Source organism: Sphaeroforma arctica, assembly GCF_001186125.1.
Source record: "Sphaeroforma arctica JP610 unplaced genomic scaffold supercont1.153, whole genome shotgun sequence".
Classification (NCBI taxonomy): domain Eukaryota; class Ichthyosporea; order Ichthyophonida; genus Sphaeroforma; species Sphaeroforma arctica.
Window position 1 is genome coordinate 69,343 of NW_014040405.1, and position 19,436 is coordinate 88,778.

General features: G+C 40.5%; 2 protein-coding genes across 2 annotated transcripts; one reads left to right on the forward strand and one right to left on the reverse strand.

Moving 5' to 3' along the window:
* Positions 1–534: 534 nt before the first annotated feature.
* SARC_03129 (hypothetical protein) lies at positions 535–5,214 on the reverse strand. The gene is made up of 9 exons (XM_014303095.1): positions 4,326–5,214; positions 3,931–4,026; positions 3,641–3,748; positions 3,170–3,283; positions 2,848–2,946; positions 2,566–2,664; positions 2,236–2,394; positions 1,851–1,958; positions 535–1,287 (listed from the first exon to the last, which is right to left on the reverse strand). The coding sequence occupies exons 1-9, from the start codon at positions 4,992–4,994 to the stop codon at positions 958–960; spliced, it is 1,782 nt and encodes a 593-aa protein (XP_014158570.1). The 5' UTR covers positions 4,995–5,214; the 3' UTR covers positions 535–957.
* A 13,257-nt stretch (positions 5,215–18,471) lies between these two features.
* Positions 18,472–18,942, forward strand: SARC_03130 (hypothetical protein; the record flags this gene model as incomplete). The annotated part of the gene is made up of 1 exon (XM_014303096.1): positions 18,472–18,942. The coding sequence occupies one exon, from the start codon at positions 18,472–18,474 to the stop codon at positions 18,940–18,942; it is 471 nt and encodes a 156-aa protein (XP_014158571.1).
* Positions 18,943–19,436: the final 494 nt, after the last annotated feature.

A 19,436-nucleotide genomic window follows, 5' to 3' on the forward strand; every position in this document is an offset into this window, starting at 1 on the left:
ATATAATATATATATATATATATAGTATATATATATATATATATATATATACTATATATATATATATATATATATATATATATATATATATATACATATACATATATATATTTATATATATATAATAGAGATCTGATTTGCACGGGTGCGATGTTGGTATGCATAATTGCATGATTTGCTGTGCAACAGCTTATGAAAGACTGTGTTTATCGGTTCGAGAATATAGTGGCCAGAATACTATCGGTTCAGAATACTACCCTGTAGTCGTTCATCATGTTGACATCTGGTACATGGATAGCAAAGCATGTGTGGATATCGAAAGTACTCCAGCATCAAATTGCGACAACATGCAATATTCCGCTTTCAACGTTAGTGACGGCTTCTATCATGAACTCGGTAGCTGTCCCATTTTGCATCCACCAATAGAAGCGGATAGAATTTAAATACAACTCACAGAATTTAAACAGCAGTATGTACAGACACTTATATGTAGATGCCGGTTAAGATTAAGTTAACCTAGGAAACGCCTGTATCCCGCATATCTGTACATGCTAGAAGCCGACAAAGAAACCGTGTGTGAATTGAGTATCGTTTTTAATCACGCCACATTGGGCGCTGACTAAAAAAAGGTATACAACCATTGCAAATCCTCAAATTAGGGGTTCACGCGCAGAGTGCCGCATCACAGATCCAACCATTGATGTGACCTGTTGTCTATAGGCCGACATCAATGTAATATTGATGCGATAGAGCTAAACACTACCGGGGTGTCACTTCCCTTCCCATTGTTAGCTTGAAAAGGGTGTCACTCCGCATTCCACTCATCAGAGCCAGCTTCGCTAAGGGGTTACCAATCGACCAACATATGAGTTCACGCTTGTACTCCGTATGTATAGCCGCCAGGATTGTACTTGATAAAGTTTTAATTCATTAATGTGATAAACTGTCGCTCATGAATTACGTTATCGCCTCTAGAACCTTCTGCAGCTTCGCCCGTAGATCAGCTATTTCCACATCCTTCTGAGAAAGCGCGTCGCGTAGTTGCTCATACGTGAGCTCTGGATGATTTATGGACATTGGTGAGCTGCCTGTCTTCGAATTGCCCGAGTGCGACAGTTTCTCTTCCAGCATTGCAATTTGCGTCCTGTGCTTGTTTGCTTGAGATTGGTAGTACTCGCACTCCGCACTCTTTTCTAATGCGAGCTTGTCAATGATGTCAGTTTTCTCCCGCAGTTTCCTATTCGCATCGTCTAATTCTCTCGTCGTGTTTGATATTTGTGTACGTAACTGCATGCAAAACGAAAAGACCGCGATGAACAATTAGTAATGCAAAATTTCACGGACAATCCATCGCATACTTGACTATATGCAGACCTAGTGAACTAGTTCAACAAAAAATTCAACTCTCAAGTAGTAGAGTACAGAAACACTCGATTACTCGAACACAATTGGGTCTCGCTATAATACCAGGTGAGCCACTTGTGTATGCCCACTAAGAAAATTGTCGGATGTGAAGTATGTAGTACCCAGCACATAGAAATGTTCCTGTGGAATACGATAAACCATAATCCCTCAAATCGTCAAACACATGTGTACACAAACAATAAATTCAGTGGCTGATCCACATCTAGTACGTGAATAGTGCACGCGGCCAGGTGCCTCTTAAGCTCAGATGTTCAGTCTTTAGAAAGGGGGTAGAAATATTTCAAACTGTGTTCCGATGTCGAAAGAAAATAGCATCCATCGCTCAGAACAAGATGTGTGCGTTTACTATTGCAGTTTTTAAAATTCAATATACACGCTTAGGACTTGATCTAGATACTCGTTGAATATAAATAGTACTTACTTACCTTATTGATTTCTTGGATATATCCATCTCCTTCTACTCCTGCCGCAGGTCCATGTACAACATTCTCTACGACATCCGATTTGTATTTCATCTTCTTCGTTCCTAGATTCTGTGAGATGCGAGGAGAAAATGATCAATCAACAATTGCACACGTATGTTGAAAATGTCAAGCCCTATTGCACCAAATCTTTACAAGTTCTTCGGGTTCACCAGATTGATTCGGAAAGAAAATGACTGGCTACATTGATAACACGTCGACGTGATTCCAACGAGTATCCAGCAGGAAATCGACCACTCGATAAACCTACAGTACAATAATGAAAGCAATCATGTATTTACTTTCGCAAGTTAACAAACACAAGGGCAAGCATAATACACCAAAATACCATCTGCGGCCGATACGACGAGGTCCCGTTCGCTGCCGCAGTACCCTTCTTGTTCGAATTGGCCTTTATATTGTCCTTGATGAGCACTTCGATTTCTGCTAAAACCTCCTTAGACAATTCGTGGTTATGTCCAGCTAACCTCAGCGGAGTGTTTTGTTTCTAAGGAAGACACGACTATGAATTAGCCAAAAAATATGTGTCGAACAGATGATGGCATCAAGTTAATCAGACATAAAATCTTACGCATCCCATAACACAAACGTGGATCCTCGCAACTGGACAAGATATCGAAATTGAAGAGAGACAAAATTACAATCTACTGCAGCATACTTTGTCCAGCGCTTCCGGGTCTGCACCCGCATCGAGTAAAAGTTTGATTATATCCACAGACCCTGTATAGCATGCTCGATGTAGCGGAGTCTTTCCATTCTGTACAAAAGGTATTTCGAAGTTTGAGTCGCGTATCGCAAAATGTGATTCGATACATGGAAATACTACATCACGTTACATAAGCCTACAATTCTAATCAGTACATATCCTCACACTATGGAGCATTCAAAACAAAACAACAAATCTCGAGGAAAAATGCACCTTGCAAATCAACGAACTTACATATGAAATGGTATGAACAGTAGCACCATGCGTCAGCAGCATAGCAACAATCTCAGTCTTCGACTCCCCCGCAGCTCGAGAGAGGGGTGTAAGCTTGCCCTAATGGATTAAAAACAGAAGATTTACTCATTTGTGTTCTACCAAAACCAACTATCTGTGCGATCCAATCGGTCGCACGAATGGAAGTAATGACGCTAATAATAGCTATCTGAGTGGGCCGAGATTTTGTTGGTGGAACTTCTACAATAGGACCACCGGAGTGTGAACGAACTACACTAAGAAACAGATCAAATATTTTTGAGAAAGGTAATCATTTACTTACCGGTCCATGAGCATCAATATCGGCACCTGCTTCCAGCAGCATATCCACTATGTTGGCAATCTGGCTGAAATTCTCGTGTGAATCAACAGCCATGAATAGTGGTGTTTTTTGCTCCTGTTCGTGGCGGGGTGTAATCAATATGAGTGATCAACTCATTAGTATGTGAAACTTCGCCTCACTACTATACCCATAAAAAAGAATTCTAATAGGTCAGCCTATAGGAAGATTCTGCGTGATGCGCTGAACTCTCCGATAACAGTTGAAGACTCACTTGCTGTAAAACTTTCCGCCACTTTTAGTATCAGACAGTACAGTACAGTACAGTACACCCTACCAATGCGGATATCATAATAAACCGTGCGTGCTCTAACTTGTTGTTCTCCTATTGAACCACAGACCAGTGCGGATATCCTAATAAACCGTGTGTACTTTAGCTTGTTGCTCTCTTATTGAACCACGGTGAGAACTTACTTTATTTTTCACGTTGACATCGGCTCCACTATTCAACAGCAGAGCAATTATCTCGCTGTTAAAGACCCCGTTCACATTCAATGCCGAGTAAAGAGGAGTATTCTTGGCCTATAATTCGAACATACGGGTTGTATATTTCATAAATGACAACAATCTAGGGAAAGGGTAGTAGCCGTAATTGAGAATCAAAAGCATAGGTCTAAAAGTTAGAATAAAACAAACCCGTTGGCGAGATTCACACATAGCAAACCTGGACGAGGATCATGATGCAAATCTGAATTAATGCTTACCGAGTCTTTTGCTTCAACATTGGCCCCTCTCTCTAAAAGAAGACTCACAATGTCTGTGTCTCCTTCTGCAACTGCTACATGAAGGAGAGATCGCATCTGCCAGAAAGCAACCGTCAAATTTAATACAAAGTACTGCAACTTCAAGTAAATTCATTTATGTATTTAGTATGAAAAGTCCTGAGAGATACATACAGGTAATTGCGCGTTGTAAACAAAATAGGTGCGAGTTCCAAGAACACAGGCTGAAGTGCACACAGCTTCAGCAAATACGATTGTAGTTACGATTTTTTTTGTCCCTGGTACATCAAGAACAGTAGCTTAAAATAAATGCATCCATCGTAAACTCCCCCATCTGAATACAAAACAGCCTACAAAAAAACAAAATGAAAACTCACCTTATCAGTCGTCTCAAAAATATTTGCCCCGATATCCAACAGGCGTCGGAGCTCGTCTATCCTATGATCCATCACAGCCCGAAACAATGGAGAGATAAATACTTCTGGTGCTGCCATTCCACCTTGCCTGTTGATTTGTTCACTTGCTTGCGACTGAGAACCTGGCGAATGCATGCCTTGCATTGCACCACCTTGTTGCTGCTGTTGCGACTGTTGGGGTTGTTGATGTGCGTGCTGGACTTGCGCTGATTGTTTCTGTTGGTGTGGATGTTGGTGTTGCTGATGTTGATGTTGTTGCTGCTGCTGTATTTGTGATTGTTGATGATGGTGGTGCCCTGTGTACTCCTGTGAATGTTGCGAATAGCCTTGCTGATGCAACGGCAGTATTTGTTGTTGGTGTTGTTGTTGTAGTGGAGTTTGTGCCTGCTGCCCTGATTGCTGTGAGTGCTGACAGTTATGCGCATGATGCGCCGTTTGAAGCAAGACCGATCCACGGGATGGCCTTTGTTGTAATGGATGATGTTGTGGTCTGTGTTGTGATTGTAAGTGTGGCGATTGCTGCATAGTTTGTCCCTGTGTGTGGGGTGTTTGAATGGGATGCTGTTGGTGGATGCTTTGACCATCGTACCAACTCCCATCCTCCTCGTCATCAGCTCTGCGCTTCATCATTGTAATTGATACAATTATCGCTAGTGCTAACGGCACAAAAAGGTATACTACAACGCTATTGACACAGACGTTCTACATATAAAACTAATTAGCGAAGCACGCGGTGATTGCTATTGCACGGTGGTCGCTATTGTAGCACACGCCTGCGTATTAATCTAGAATTCGTAATAAGTGGCAGACGAAGAAGAAACTAGTAGAAGTCAGTGAGTTGATATGTATTTATATATGAAGTGTGCTGTGAAAACCACCCAACACAAAGTATAAGTACATATCATATCTAGAAAAAAACGCCAACGAAGGGGATTTTCCCCCCCATTTGCGAAAGATGCTTTGGAAGGACTAGAGAACTAAAAAGGTAGAATGATGAAATCGTTTTAACGTTCTATTGTATATATTTTGGCCTGAATTTTATTCCGTATGGGGCCGAGGTAGTACACATTCATATTTTTTGGTCGGGGCAATAGCTGATCACTGACCTGGAAAATGGCCTCCTTGGGGTTTAATTAGAAGTTTAGAACCGCCCTTAATACACACAAAAAAAAAACGTTACATACAGGGTATACCTCTTGATTTGAAAGCGTTTAACGTACACGCTACTCGGTCAGTTTTATCGGTCACTTAAAGTCAGACATTTTCGATTTAATAATCCCAATGAAGGGTGGTCAATGAATATTGAATATCCTCGGACGAATAAAGTATATTGACATTATTTTTAAATATAAAAAAACTTTTATATTTATGACATTTGAATTGTGAGTTTGTGACGCCTGCTCTAAAATTTCAGTCCTAAAAGAAGTACAGTGTGGGATATATATATATATATATTTATTTTTTATAATAAATTTATTTATTTAAAAAACAACCGAATACATTTTTTAATCGCCACTCTACTCTCTTGCTCTCACTCTCTGCGAGAGAGAGATACACGGGCACACTGAATATATATAAAATACTGAGCAGTGTATCGTATTTATAAATTGCTCTATTGGCTGTGGTTCGTGAACTTCGGAATTCGGATAGGCCCTTTTCTTACAATAGAGTACTCAGTACAAACTATACTATTCAATACGTATTTATTGAAAAAATATCTTTGAAAATAGGTTTATTGTTAGCTGTATTTTTGAAACAGAAATGGTTGCTTTTATTACTATTTTTGAACAAGTTTAGTTTCTAAGAAGTAGAAAGGGGCATAAATAAACCTCAAGGGCCAAGGCCCCAGCCCCCCCCCCCCCCTGCCCCCCAGCCTCCAGGTAGCAAAGCTCCAAGTTGCCGTTAAAAAACCACTGTTTTTTGTTTCTGGTTTTGTTTTGTTTTGTTTTAAAACAATATGGAGGTTCGGGTGTGTTCATTTGTTTTAAAAGCTTTTAGGGTCCCCCTGGACTTTTAGATTTTTGGTGCATTTGGCACTTTTAAATTTTGCACACGTATACATGCCCAATATTTAATACATATTGGCCCACTATATATCGTGAATGTCCAACTGAATATCTGATGTCGTAAACGATTTGAAAAAAAACTCGAAATCTCTAGAGAAGCTATACTAAATACACCCTACAATCCCAAAGACCCAAACACCTTTATATTTTTATGTATTTAAAATACTATTTTTCAATTAAATACAACAATCGTAAAGGGTTTGAGAATGCACCACAAACTAGGGCAAAACCAGGGTTCAATGCCGATATTGTAATTTGTTCCCCCCCTTGTATTTTGGGTCCAAAATATACCCCAAAATAAAGTAGCACATCCGAACCGCCATAATATTCAACAACAAAAATGTTTCATTTAGAAGGCTATGCAAAAATAGTTAAAATAACTACAAAAACAAATGTTTCAATTTAGAAGGCTATGCAAAAAAAAAACTAAAAAGAACTATTTGTTCGTATTTGGCGGCTTATTTAGCCCCCGTGAAATCTGAATACTTCTGTTTTACAATTAAAAAATGAAAAACAAATAGCATATTTTGTTTAGGCCACAGCCTCCAAAATTCAATGAAAATAGTGATGATAGCAGCTAGGAGTTAGAACACTCGCCGCATAAAACAAGAAACAAATATTCACAATCACAGTAAATAATACACACATGACTTGATATTTATTTATTTATTGGTTTTTTTAAAACAAATAGAACAAAATTATATCCACCAGCCATATGGCATATTGTTTTCTTTTTTATAACCAACAGTACTTTGAGTAGACTCTATTTAAATACCATTCTACTAATCTCTAGTCTCTACTCTCTAGAGAGTAGTAGTAGAGAGTCATCAGTCAACTAGTAGTAGAGACTCTTTTCTCTCTCTTAGAGCGAGAACTATAGAGAGAACACCACTGTATTTAGTTTTAGACTGAGTCTCTGATTTATGGTAGACAGTCGGAGTATCAGTTACTCTTTAAGTTCTCAACAAGTTTCAGAATTTAGACTGTCAGTCTGTCAGAAACACACACCACTCACCACTTACCAGTCACCACCACTTCACCACTCACCACTTACCAGTCACCACCACTTCACCACTCACCACACTCCGGCACACTGACCACAATCACTAGTCTACAGTCCACTCACAGTAGTTGAACACAACGAACAAGTCACAAGTTCACAACTCCCGGACACTACTACACTCCCTAAATTGCTATTTTTAGAAGTGCTGGTTGTTTTTTTTTAAATTTAGAGGGCTATGGTGAAACCCAAAACCGTAAATTGAATCTATCACCAATAGCGGTATTTTTTTTTTGGTTTTTATCGTTGTTCTGAATTGTTTTTTAATTAAACACAAAAACAAAAGAAAACACAAATAAGTAGAATAGGACAAAGCGGCTATTTAGTATTTTATAGCGGTAGTATATAAATAGCTGTGAAACCTTGGTCTGCGAGTCTGCGAGTCTGCGACTCTGCGTCTTTGATAGACTGACTCTGAGTTTCTGAACATTGGACAACCATTTTATTCAAACCCCATGTTTGTTTTCTACAAGATTTGTTTTTAGAAAAAGCTCCTATACATTCTTTAGAAAATGGATTATAAAAAGAGCGAAAGCAGAACGACGGTCCTTACCCTTTTAAAAAAAATATAACAAAAACCCGAATTTTTAATATTATGCCTCTTTGCCTATTTTTGGAAATAATCAAGCGAGCGATCAAGCCCAGAGGGTGGTTTCAAAGAAAAAATGAAGGTCATGAGCGAAGGTCATGCGTCATCTTACTCTAGGAGTGTCGTTATTATTGTTTTTATTTTTATTTTTACCATTACATATGCTTCAAATTTTCATTCCTGCCCTACTAATCTCTCTCTCAGAGAGGTGCGTTTTGCGTGACCCTAAAACCCAGACTTCTTCTAGTCTATCGGTCTGGCTCATGAGTTGGCTTGATAAAGTTAATAAAAGCCTGGGTCTATCGGTCTGGCTCATGAGTTGGCTTGATAAAGTTAATAAAAGCCTGGGTCTATCGGTCTGGCTCATGAGTTGGCTTGATAAAGTTAATAAAAGCTTGGCACCTGAGTGTAGGTCAATAGGCAGTCGGCAGGCTGCAGGTTAAAAAACAAAAACAAAACTAAAAAAATTAGTTTCAAAAAGGAGGTATTTACAATTTTGTTTAAAACAAACATACAAGTGACTGACGAGTGAGGACCGGGGGATTGTGACTTTGTTAAAAAATATATCTCTGTAGACTTTCTCACTCAGTCTGAGTTGAGTTATGACTTATTGACTCATGAGTGCCTCTCTTTCTCTCTTTCTCTTTCTCTCTAGTTTCTACTCTTTACTCTCCGTAACGAGAGAGAGAATAAGAGATAGTGTCTACAACATGAGAGTAGGGAGTATACTTATAAGTTCAGAAAAACATTGATGTAACAGGTATACTATTTATTTATTTATTTAAAAAAAATCGTATTCAATTCAATGCCACACTAAAAAATTAAATATGAGAAGATCTTTCTTCTGTGATGTTCCACAAATTTGCATTTTTAAATCTATAACGATTTTGCAATATAGAGCAACTTTCTACTCAAAATTTGAAATAATCCGATCATATTTTATTATTCAGTTTTGGTTTCGAATTCGAATTTCGCGATACGTTCATGGGGGGTTTTTAAACTGATTCTGAATAAATAAATAAATTTTACATTAGGGCTATTGTCCTATAGAGCGTAGACAAAATGAAAGTTGAACAGAAACGCTTATAAATACTTTTCTTCAATCTGAACTTCTAGACATGTTCTTTTCAAAACAAAAACAATTAACTGTTATTTATTTTTAAAGTTTAGACGAGGAAGTTGGGGGCTGTTTTGTTTTTAAAATTAAAATTAAACAACACATGTAGCACAACCGAGCGAACCATATTTATTAAAAAAATAAAACTCTCGAAAAAGTAGTTTTGTAAAAATTAAAATTAAAATCAACAAGAAGAGGAAGAATTTATTTAAAGAAGGGCTTTTTCTGAAAGCAAAACAAATATATGCGTGAATGTACATATCTTTACTTTATTTTAGTGTCTTTTTTCAAGAGGTTTGTAAACACGAATTTACGTTTACGCCAGAAAGACGCGAGTTAGTTTACGTTTTTATATTTTTTTTATATTAACAAATTTTGTTTTAGAAAACCAGTTGTACAGTTTTCATTCGCTTAACTCGGTTGATTGTGATCGAATACTATTCACTCTTTCGAATACTCTTTTGGCATTCTGCACACTCAAATCTCAATATATAGTCTCGAGTTCCCGGCCTGCCGGGTCGCTCATCATTTCAATTTTGAATTTTCATTGCGTAGTCGCGGACTGACAGACACGCACTCACGCTACTCAGGCAGAGTCAAACAGCCTGCCAAGCACCCTAAAAATATTTTACTTTTTTATCTATTTTAAATACTAAAATCCCCCCTGTCCCCCCAGGCCCCCCCCCCCACCTTAGGGCTTAGGTCCCTATCTCCCTGGTCCCAGGCTCCTGGCTGGCTTTGGCCTCTCTCTAGTAGCTCCTGAGGACGCCTGATGCAGTGAATCAGAAATACCCAGGGCTTCACTGAGGCCCGAGGCCTGGGTTTACACAGTACAATCTCAATTATGTATTTAATCTCAAGCTCTCAATATCACTCATCATATTTTTTATGAATACCACTGAAGCATAGCCTTCTAAATTAGACAGCTGTAGACGGTGTAGACTGTAGACGGTGTAGACTGTAGACGGTGTAGACTGTAGACGGTGTAGACTGTAGACTCTGTAAAGTCCATATTTCTTATTGAAAACTTGAAATTTACCCAGAACGCTTTCCCCCATTTGTAGGCCCCCAACAAGAGGTCCCTTCACGAAACCATTTTTTAATTTCCAAAAAAAAATGTATTCGGGTAAAAAGCGTTTTTGGTTTAAAAAAAGTAAAATTATGGGCTATGACCAAATATTTTAGGGGGAAATTGAAGATCCTACAAAGTCGATTATTCAAACGAAAGTGTATACCGTACTCACATCAAACGGTGTTAAAACTTTTATTAATCGAATAAATACACGTTTACGTTCAACTTTCATTCCATATTCTGTAGACAGTCTTTTCTAAGTTACTAGATGCAGTTTTCGGGTCTAAAAATGAAGTGTGTGCTGTTTTCAGTATACGAACCAATCCTATATACACAACTTAGGTGGGCCTTTCTAATCACATTATAACCGTTATATAATAACGTTTAAAAATGAATAAATATGCTTTACCTTCAACTTCGCAGTTTTCGGTTTAAAAATGAAGTGTGTACTGTTTTCAATATACGAACCAGTCCTATATAAACAACTTAGGTGGGGCCTTTCTAATCACATTATAACCGCTATATAATATCGTTTAAAAATGAATAAATATGCTTTACGTTAAAAAAAAATCGCATGTGAGGGAGCGTGTGTGTAACTGAGTGAGCGAGTGATTTTGTGTGATAGTATGCGTGAATGTGTGTATTCGTCAGAGTATTAGTGAGTGAGTAGACGTGTGTATTCGTGTGCGACTGCGGTGTGTGTGCCAGTGAGGTGTATGATTACGTGAGTGGGTGTGAGTGAGTGTGGGTGAGTGTGTTTATGTGTGAGCGTGTGTGACTGAGCAACAGTGCGTATTTGTGTGTGTGCGTTGAGTGAATGTGAGGAAGAAAGGGGGGGGTTTGTAGAGATAGTGTATGTATGGGTGTGTACACGTGTGTATGTTTATGTGTGTTTGTATGTGTTTGTGTTTGTGTGTACACGTGTGTAGGCGTTTGTATTAGTGAGCGCGTGTGAGTGAACGCGTTTGTGGTTGAGTGTGTGGATGCGTGTGTATGTATGAGTGAGCATGTGTGTGAGCGTGTGTATATGAGCGAGTGTATACGATTGTGTGTACACGAGCGGGCATGTATAATTGGGCGTGTGTGCATTAGCAATGGTATGTATGTGTGTGTATGTCTTGAGTGAATGTTTGTGAGTGTGTTGATATGAGTGGGTGTGGTGAGTTATTGTGAGTGTGAGTGTGTGTGAATGTGCGGGTGTATGGATGCGTGCTATGAGACTTGGTGTGTGAGAGAGAGCGCGTGTGCGAGAGTTTGTGGGGTGATGTGGAATTGTAGATCCGTGGGAAAAATTGGTTAAACACATAGATTCCCGCCCGGGGTTTTTTATGCATTTTTTTCTTGAAACAAATTTAGAAAACAAAACAAAATAGATAAATAGACAGTTAAAAAAAAAGTCTATTTATGTACTTATGTTTAGTTTTATTTTTTAAACAAGAAGGAGGCTATATATGCAGTTTTGCACACTATAAAAATAAAGACACTCTAAGCCCTACGGGGCACGGGGACACGGGCTATATGGTTATTACCTATTTAAACCCGTTAGCACCGGTGTATATTTAACAAAGCCAATATTTGGACACATTTTAAATATAATAAACACTAACTCAATAGCTAAATTGGTCAGTTTTGATAAGCTGAATCTGAATCTGGCATCGGATGTGACTCAAAAATAAAAGTTTTTTTTAAATAAACGTCGAACTACTACGCAACGCAGTCTACTCTTTTTTTTTAGTACTCTCTCCTCTAGAGAGAGTGAGGAGGGGACTAGTATAGTAGGGGGGGGGGGGAGACTAATAGGGCTGGGGAGGTGGCGGTTGGCGGTTTGGCCCGTTGTCGGTTGAGCCCGCTGGCGGTTGGGTAGTAGGGTACAGGGACGTTGGGTAGGGGGAACGGGGTTGGGTGACTTGGGTCGCTTAGCCTTGTTGGATAGGGTTGGGGCGGTATTTCGGGGACAGCCGTTGTAAAATATATATATATTGGGTAGGTACCCGAAATACACGTCCAGACTCGCTATACGCGCACATTTAACCCTCCATAGACCATTTTAAGTATGCTATAATGCCAGAAAGATAACTTTTAAACTAATAGTCCGTTCGGGATGAGATTAAGCGTACGTTTACTACTCGTTAATATGGAGAAATCATGTGGCCTAACTGCGAATGAGATTGATTTTAAAGGTACCTCTGGGTGGTCTAAGCCATTTTTTTGGTCACGGCTCCTATCATTTCTTGTTTTAACAATGTTTCTATATATTTATTTGAAATAAACCCCAAAAAAAAACCAAAACAAAACAAAATACTAAAACAGCAACAACAACAAACTTGAGACTTGTGATTTGAGTTTTATAAATTATAAAGAAAAAATATATAGTTTTTATACTAAAAAAAAGCAGTAAAATACAAACAAATTATTTTTTAAACACAAATACAAATTATTGTACTAGTCCAGCCAATGGAATAAGAGACAAAGTTTATCGCTGCACGTACAATTTTATACATATTTTTCGTTTGAATACGTGTAAGGTGACTCATAGCGTTCGAGGATGCCATTATTATTTTTTAAATTAAAAATGTAACTCAACATAGCCTTCTGATCATGAAGGCTTTTTTTGAGCAAACCAATTTTTAAAAATGTTAGTGCCTACCTGATAGTATTCTATTTTCGGAATTATGGCACTTGTTGAATTTTTAAAGTTGCAAAAGCAAAATAGAATAAAAAAATAACCCACCTTTGAATTGTCAGTGTTATTATTATAGCACAATCCGATGGAAACAAAAAAGGAGATACTTATACTACTGTGTTCTACTTATGCACGACTTTCGGGTTGTCGTCGAAGGCATCCGCTGTCACCCATGAAGGAGAGCCTTCAAAATAACGCACCAAGTATTTCGATTGCTGAGTCGCCTCATTATGGCGGTGTGATATGACGTGTCGAAATGTCGAACCCCTTCTTCTCCATAGAGATTCATCCAATGGTGGCTCCGTAGCCCAATATACTAGCCCAATAATCTTATCATGTGATTAACAAGTCGGTCTCCGAGCTCAGGCGCCTTGCTGCTTGTAACTCTGCTTCTCTCAACTATGAATTACGTATAAGCCAAGCAATGGTTTAATGGTTTTGGTAGTTGCTCCTTGCGCGACAATCATAAACAGTCTTAAAATCAATCAAATCAAACTTACGCGAATGATCCGTATGTGAGTCTCCGCCATGGCATCACTTTGGTAGGATAGTTTTTGTCTCTAGGTCATCCAACTGATTTAGCCATGCATCATTGATCGTAGGAGTATGACTAGATGTTTGCAAACGGAACATGGTGACGACCAAAATAAACACTGAATGGTGCTGACATGTGAAATTGTGATGCAATTATAATAGCCGGGCCTCCACATTAGATTCTATGTTATAAACGTACTCTTAAGCAGTACGTAAACTAAAAATTTACTCTTAATAGTACTAGGAACTTAAGTTTCCTGAATAGTTTTAACGGTTTTATTAATTGATTCCTTTTTCATTTTACATATCAGATATTCGAACAATGCCATGAAAAGGCCACAGTAAAATACCAAAGTTAGCAAAGGTATTAATTACTTAGACAACTTAAACGTAAAGATAGATAACTACCACAAAAAAATTCTTGTCCAAGCGAGTCCTTAAGAAACCAGCTAGCAGTCATAAGTTAAGATTATGACCAAGAAAGACAGTACATCAGATAAGGGTGATGACACTCCATTACAAGAAATAAAAAGCCCGCGGGCCAACTATTGCGTCCGCTATGGAGCTTACGTTTACCAAGCCAAGAAGCAACGCAAAAGTATCGGCTAAGACGATCCCTACTAATCCTGATGAGAACACTCAGAAGTATTTAACTCCAAATACGGAGAAAGGAGACAACCCGCTTAAGGGAGAGGATGAGAAGGAAAGCTCACAAAATATGAATTTACTAGATTTACGCGCCCTGTTAAGAAGGTGCTTCCGGAACACAAGGGACCTGCATATAAGCAAGCTAAGAAATGTGCTGATGAGAAATGTGGTTATAACATGTACCAGTTAACATCTAACAGTTAATGGGACGGAAATCATACCCAATCTTGTAAACACTATATTACAAAATACAATAAATGTGAGAAGACCAATGTCTATCACACTAAATCGTGTAACGTCAGACCCGGCATTGAGCTGGACTGAAGGTACTACCGGGTACAATCGTTACACAGACAGTACAACGACTATTTAGATGAGCATGTAATAATCACTGTATATTGCAATGGAAATAAAATTCTTGCGTTGATTGATCCTGGTTCCAAAATTTCATGTATATCCGATCGCTTTGCATTAATGAAAGATATCGAAAGGAGAACACAAACAACCACTCTAGGTATAACCGTAACTGGTTAACCAAATTCAATCAGACGATAACTGTCTGAAACCATATAGACCCACGTCAGACACAGTCAAGGCATTAATACCTGACTTTGCGAACAAAATCATAGATCTGATTTTATTTAATAAGAAAACAAAGATCACAGCTTGGGCAAAATTCCGTTTTAACGACGGATATGTCAGCTTTGACTTAACCAAGGTGGACTTTACACAGTTGAAGTGTCCCTCAAGGAACTATGTATCCTAGAGACACGAGGCTGTGGTAAAAGAACAAGTTGAGAAATGGCTAGCAGATGGAGTGATAGAAATTAACTATCAACAGACGTCAGTTAACTTGGCATTGCTAGCTGTAGACCAACATAACTCGGATGGATCGTTTAAGAAAGTCAGAGTATGTTTAGATATGAGACCGATAAATAAATTTTTGCCGACTCATAGCTTTCACCTACCTCGTATTACCGAGTTACTGCGAATGATAGAAAATGCTGCAGTATTTACAACTATAGACCTTATACAAGGATATCATCAAATACAGATATTTGATCCACATCGTAAATACTTTAGTTTTACGTGAAAAGGTAAACAATACAGGTTTAGAGGTGCACCTTTCGGGTTACACTCTTTACCAGCATTCTTCCAACAAGTAATGGAGGAAATGTTTGCAGACATGCCTAACGTGCAAGTCTATATAGATGACATAGTCATCTTCTCTAAAACTAAGGGCGAACACGCCGCATTAGTCAAACGTGTCTTTGAGATACTCAATGAGCAAAACTTCAAGATTAACGAGAAGAAATGCCACTTCGCAATTAGCGAAATACAGCTCTTAGGCTACTATATATCTGGGGAAGGTATTAAAATCGACCTCGGTAAGGTAGCACACCTGTTAAATTGGCGAACACCAACTACAGGAAAAGATGTGAACAGCATGTGTGGGTTTGTAAACTTCTTTTCAAATGGAGTATCACACTTGGCTGATTACCTTAAACCTTTTGGACACTTAAGATGTCATAAAGGCAAACTAGGAGACTTGTGGACTAACGAGTGTGATGACGCATTTAAAGCGCTCAAGCACGCAGTCCAACAAGCCCCTGTTGTACAAGGACCAGCCGATGGCGTGCCGTTTGAAATAGCAACGGACGCCTGGTAGTAGTATTGATGCCGGGCCATTGCCGCGATCTCCATGTTGGACCAACGTTTTGTTGAGTTCTTCCTGATTTCGTCACAGCGTTGGCGGAGGGCTACATGGTCGGGTGTACGCCCGCCCGTGGTTTTGTGTACAGTTTTCAGGTGAGCATAGATACTGTACGGGAAGCGCAGGGATTGTTTATCGTGGGCCCAGGTGGGTTGCGTCAGAGGGGTGAGTGGATTTGTGCTGGCCATTGAGTCGAGTTGTATTCCCAGGCAACCTCCGAGGTAGTCTGCGAATGGTCGCGCGGGGAGCAGGCCGCAAAAGTGAAGTAAGATTGTTTGATGTTTGGGAAACCGAGGGTATTCAGTGCCCGTGATGATGGCTGCTGCTTGGATGAGTACTGAGTTAAATTGCTCGAATAGGGGGTCCAACGCATCCTTGCATATAGGCGGAGCCCAGGCAATAATGTTCAGTCCATATGTAGCCGTGGGTAGGATGAATGTTTTGAACATCACCAGTCGGTTGCGGGGGTGTCGCCAGCTGAAGCCATGGAAGCCATAAGCGCGGAAAGAGGCGATACCCAGTGACAATGCTGCAACCAGGGATTCCATATGTCTAGCGAGGTTGATTCCTGGTACTCCGTGAGAGAGTGGGAACCCCAGGTATTTGGAGTGTTTCGGTTCGGCATGTGTGGGCGCCAGTTTCAGGGGGAGGTAACGTGTGTTCCAAGATGCGTCTGCAAGCGTCGGCGTGATAAGCTCACCATTTATACGGAGGGTTGGCGCCGCGTGTCGCAAGTCGGTAGATCGTACTCGCGGTTTAATGACACCCTGTTCGAGGCCAGATTTGCGTCCCCACGCATCAATGTCATCTAAGAAGGGCTGGAGCGAAACCGATCGAGGGGCTTGGATCCGTGTGTCATCGACAAATAAATAAGAGCGGAGGAGCTTGGGCCGAAATTGTGCTAGCGTGACAGCTAAGGAATGCATGTAGATAATAAAGATCTGGGGGCCGACGATTGAGCCTTGTAGGATGCCATTCGTTCTAAGGAATAGAGACGAGAGCATGCCGCGGTATGTCACTCGGGTAGAGACCCTCCCAAACAGCGCGCGGAGGCAGTTGATCCAGTTTTTGGGCATTCCAGCGTGACGCAGAAGTACCCATAGGCGTGGGAGAGCGACCTTGTCGTATGCCTTGGTTTTGTCCAGACAGACATCGTTCCACTCCTCTTCTGACTGTGTCTCAGATTCCATGGCGGCAAGTGCTTGGGTATGACAGGAGTACCGTGATTTGAAGCCAGTTTGGGTAACATGGGTAGCAGAGCCGGGGTGGCTCGTAATCAGATTAAGAAAGCATTTTTCAAAGATGCGTCTCTGACTATTTGCGTAAGCGTGATGGGGCGGAAGTCGGCGGGGAAGGTGATATCTGCATCGGCTTTCTTTGGGTGCGCTGTCAGGAGGCTGCAGTTCAGGGCTGCGGGGAAGGTACCCGCCTTTAGTAGCTCAGGGAATGCTTCGGCAAGGAGTCTAATCAATGGGCTATTGGTGTCGGGGCGTCCTGATGTCCGTGGTTTGGTAGAGCGCTCCACTGCGGCCTTCAGGAGGAGGATGTGGATCCCGTCGGGGCCAGGTCCCTTATTAGGATAACGTAGTATTGCCTCTATTACATCGTCGGGGCGTATGGTGGAAGTGACATCAGGAGAGGGTTCGGTATCCGGTGGAACCACGTACGGGTTTGTAGAGTTGAATGTGTATCGGTAGTCTATGATACGCTGCTGATATATTGCGTGTGGTATAGTACTTCCTGCTCGTTAATCACTGGTCTCGTGGAATCAGTGCGTTGACCGCTCGCATGTCCAGACATACCCGTACCTTCTTCACATTACCCTCACTATCAAACGTTGGAACTGCGAGTAAGGGAAGCTTAACCGTCGTGGGAGTGGTCCGCTTCGTAATCACTAGGTCCTTCAACCACTTCTGTACTTGTTCATCGACATACTGTAACCATCGCTCGAATACAAAGTTGCGTGTCGATCGTCTCATGCACCTAGCCTGCTCGCGTATCACCGGTATTGTCACCTCACTCCCCTCTATGCGGCAACGTGAATTGTCTGCAATGTCGGCGTTCGTTTCCAACACTGCGGCCAGCCTTGTCCGTACGCCGTCGGGTTCGATGGTACTGGGGGCTTGGCGCCGAGCCATGGGTGTAAAGAGTTCATCTAGTTCCGTTGAATCGATAGGTGCGAGTGGTGACTGAATTCCGCCAATATATAACCCAAGGTCCGTCATCATGTCCAGCCCGAGTATAATGTCTGTAGTCAGGAAGTCCCTGATAGGGTTTATTTAGGATTAGGGTTTATTTGATATTTGGGTTTTATTAGAGACTACATTTTGAACTGGGTTTATCCAATCAGGTTAAAACTGATAAACGGAAAACACACGACCAAATTGATAGTCACAGGATTTACTTCAATAAATGAACAGCGTCTCCTCTTGTACGAGGAGAGTACGTTGAGATACAGTTATCCTCGACTACTTACTACATTTTTAACTGACTTAGATGTTGTACATTAATTGAGCTTACCCTAGAAGATAATAGGACCGAGAGGTCCACAGATAGAAGTAGAAAAAAATTATGACACAAAGAAGTGAGAAAGGTCTAGGCATCAGTAGACATCAGCAACTGAAATGACGATTTCCAACACGACCCAACCATTGTTAAATGACACGGATAGTGGATTTATTAGTAGCGATACAAGCGATAATATGCCAGCACTTCTACCAAACAGCAGTAGTGCTTACGTAAGAATACAGGGGCAGGCGAACCGTGTGGGTCAACACAACCGTATAATACAATATCATGTACATCGACAGGTAGACAGGTTAGATGAGAGAGGAAGACGACTAGAGGACATAGAAGTTAACAGTCAGGAGACCCTAAGGACGTCAACGATAGATATTACAACAGATAATCGCAACAGAGAAAATGTTGTGCGGGAACAAAAGAACAGGACTCCGACGACCACATTGACATGGACTTTGCGGACCATGCTGCAACAAGAGGAGCGCACGGAGCCATGGGCATCGATATCGGAACGAGAGTCGACTCAAATCAAGAAGGATATCCAGCAGAATAAGGAGGGGTCGGACGAACTGTAGACGGTATCAGAAGGTCAGGGAGAACAAAAAGAAGTCAGGTAGGTGTGTATAGTTAGCATCGCCATGGCAACGAGCACGAAGTACACGTGAGTACAGGCATCCAAAAGGTACGTAAGAAATTGGGTACAGGAATAAGAGAGAGTGGAATGATATGGGATAGATACTCAAGTAACCAGGTGTAAGCTAAATAAGTTATTAGTAGGAGACATAGGTTTGCAAAGAAAGTACATGCGCACGTACACACTAAAGTAAGATGCACATGCAATGACAGTCATACAGCAAGTTCGGGTACATAAGATAACAGTTACAAACACAATAGGAGTGACACGACGCTACATAGAACGATAGGGTGTGTGTACACAGTACTAAATTGAGTACACGAGGGAGTGGGTATTGTAAATGTGCATATGAATGGTCCGCCAAATTCGTCGATTTCAATGTGAATATTAATATATCGTATGAGTTACAGTAGACAAGTATGGTGTGAGAACGAG